General features: G+C 43.5%; 1 protein-coding gene across 2 annotated transcripts in view; it reads left to right on the forward strand.

The window, feature by feature from the left end:
- The window catches only part of LOC111647417 (transcription initiation factor TFIID subunit 4-like), a 25333-nt gene that overhangs the window by 5616 nt on the left and 17328 nt on the right, over positions 1–2389 (forward strand). For both annotated transcript variants that reach the window (XM_023397017.2, XM_023397016.2), the window contains exon 7: positions 845–1039. In XM_023397017.2, coding sequence (XP_023252785.1) covers positions 845–1039 — 195 coding nt within the window. The remainder of the gene's footprint in view (positions 1–844; positions 1040–2389) is intronic.

Genomic DNA, 2389 nt, shown 5'->3' on the forward strand with positions numbered 1-2389 from the left:
TATATATTTATTATATTTATTATTTCTTATATATTTCTTATATATCATATTTCTTATATATTATATTTCATATTTCTTATATATTATATTTCATATATTATATATTTCTTATATTTTATATTTCTTATATATTTCACATATTTCTTATTTCTTATATATTTCTTATGTATTTATTTCTAATATTTCTCGTATATTATATTTCTTATATATTTCTTATTTCTTAAATATTATATTTCTTATTTTTCTTATATATTCTATATCTTATATATTTCACATATTTCTTATATTTCTTATATATTTCTTATATATTATATTTCTTATATATTACTTATTTCTTATATATTTTATTTAATATATTATATATTTCTTATATATTTCTTACTTCTTATATATTTTATTTCATATATTATATATTTCTTATATATTTCTTATATTTCTTATATATTTCTTATATTCTGACTGTAGTTATAGATTCAAAACTCTTTTCAACAGTTGTAGTTGAGGGTCTCTCCAGAGCTGAGTCTGTATCAGTCATACAGTTGCTTTAATTCATCAAATGACTGAAGCACATTAACACAGTGTAGAGCTGGAAATATATAATATATAATATATAATATATAATATATCTTTTCCATCTATTCCTTCAGATTAAATCTGTTCTTTGAGGCGTCTTTGATATTTGTGGTCAACAGAAATACAGCAGAAAAATCATTTTATTCTTTAAATATTTAACAGGTTATTCCATCATTAAACGTTATTATGATGTCATTACATAGTCGTAACTTCTCTTCGTGTTTCCAGTGACGAGTCGTCACTTATCACCTGACCTGTCGTCTCTCCACAGAAAAGCCTCCCCGCCCTGCGTCAGTCTCTGCTCAACAGCCAGCAGTCTCTGATGACGGCCACCCCCAGCACCTCTGCGCCCCCCCCTGCCGCCCCCGGCTCCGTCACCACCACCGCCATCAGACCGCGGCTGCCCATCAGTCCGGCCACCGGCACCGTCAGACTGAACACGCCGCTCACGACCACAACGGCTCTGGTACGATGAAGGGGTTGGTGTGGGAGGGGTTCAGGTGTGTGAGAGAGCTTCAGGTGTGTGTGAGGGGTTCAGGTGTATGAGAGAGGTTCAGGTGTGTGTGAGGGGTTCAGGTGTGTGTGAGGGGTTCAGGTGTGTGAGAGAGCTTCAGGTGTGTGAGAGAGCTTCAGGTGTGTGTGAGGGGTTCAGGTGTGTGTGAGAGGTTCAGGTGTGTGTGAGGGGTTCAGGTGTGTGGGAGGGGTTCAGGTGTGTGAGAGAGCTTCAGGTGTGTGAGAGAGCTTCAGGTGTGTGTGTGTGTGAGAGGTTCAGGTGTGTGTGTGAGAGCTTTGTGTGTGCGTGAGAGGTTCAGGTGTGTAAGAGAGTTTCAGGTGTGTGTGAGAGGTTCAGGTGTGTAAGAGAGTTTCAGGTGTGTGTGAGGGGTTCAGGTGTGTGAGAGAGGTTCAGTTGTGTGTGTGAGAGAGCTTCAGGTGTGTGAGAGAGGTTCAGGTGTGTGAGAGAGCTTCAGGTGTGTGTGAGAGAGAGCTTCAGGTGTGTGTGTGAGAGGTTCAGGTGTGTGAGAGAGCTTCAGGTGTGTGTGAGGGGTTCAGGTGTGCGTGAGAGAGCTTCAGGTGTGTGTGAGAGCTTCAGGTGTGTGTGAGAGGTTCAGGTGTGTGTGAGAGAGCTTCAGGTGTGTGAGAGAGCTTCAGGTGTGTGTGAGGGGTTCAGGTGTGTGTGAGAGGTTCAGGTGTGTGTGAGAGAGCTTCAGGTGTGTGTGAGAGGTTCAGGTGTGTGTGAGAGAGCTTTAGGTGTGTGAGAGAGCTTCAGGTGTGTAAGAGAGCTTCAGGTGTTTGAGAGAGCTTCAGGTGTGTAAGAGAGTTTCAGGTGTGTGTGAGAGGTTCAAGTGTGTGTGAGGGGTTCAGGTGTGTGTGTGTGAGAGAGGTTCAGGTGTGTGTGTGAGAGCTTCAGGTGTGTGTGTGAGAGAGCTTCAGGTGTGTGTGTGAGAGAGCTTCAGGTGTGTGAGGTTCAGGTGTGCGTGAGGAGTTCAGGTGTGCGTGAGGGGTTCAGGTGTGCGTGAGGGGTTCAGGTGTGCGTGAGGAGTTCAGGTGTGCGTGAGGGGTTCAGGTGTGCGTGAGGGGTTCAGGTGTGCGTGAGAGGTTCAGACGTGTGAGAGGTTCAAGGGTGTGTGAGAGGTTCAGGTGTGTGTGTGAGAGAGCTTCAGGTGTGTGAGAGAGCTTCAGGTGTGTGTGAGAGCTTCAGGTGTGCGTGAGGGGTTCAGGTGTGCGTGAGGGGTTCAGGTGTGCGTGAGGGGTTCAGGTGTGTGTGAGGGGTTCATGTGTGTGTGAGGGGTTCAGGTGTGTGTGTGAGGGGTTCAGG

This window comes from Seriola lalandi, unplaced genomic scaffold (assembly GCF_002814215.2).
Source record: "Seriola lalandi dorsalis isolate HSWRI2012SDOR001 ecotype SW California unplaced genomic scaffold, Sedor1 jcf7180002054991, whole genome shotgun sequence".
Classification (NCBI taxonomy): Eukaryota; Metazoa; Chordata; class Actinopteri; order Carangiformes; family Carangidae; genus Seriola; species Seriola lalandi.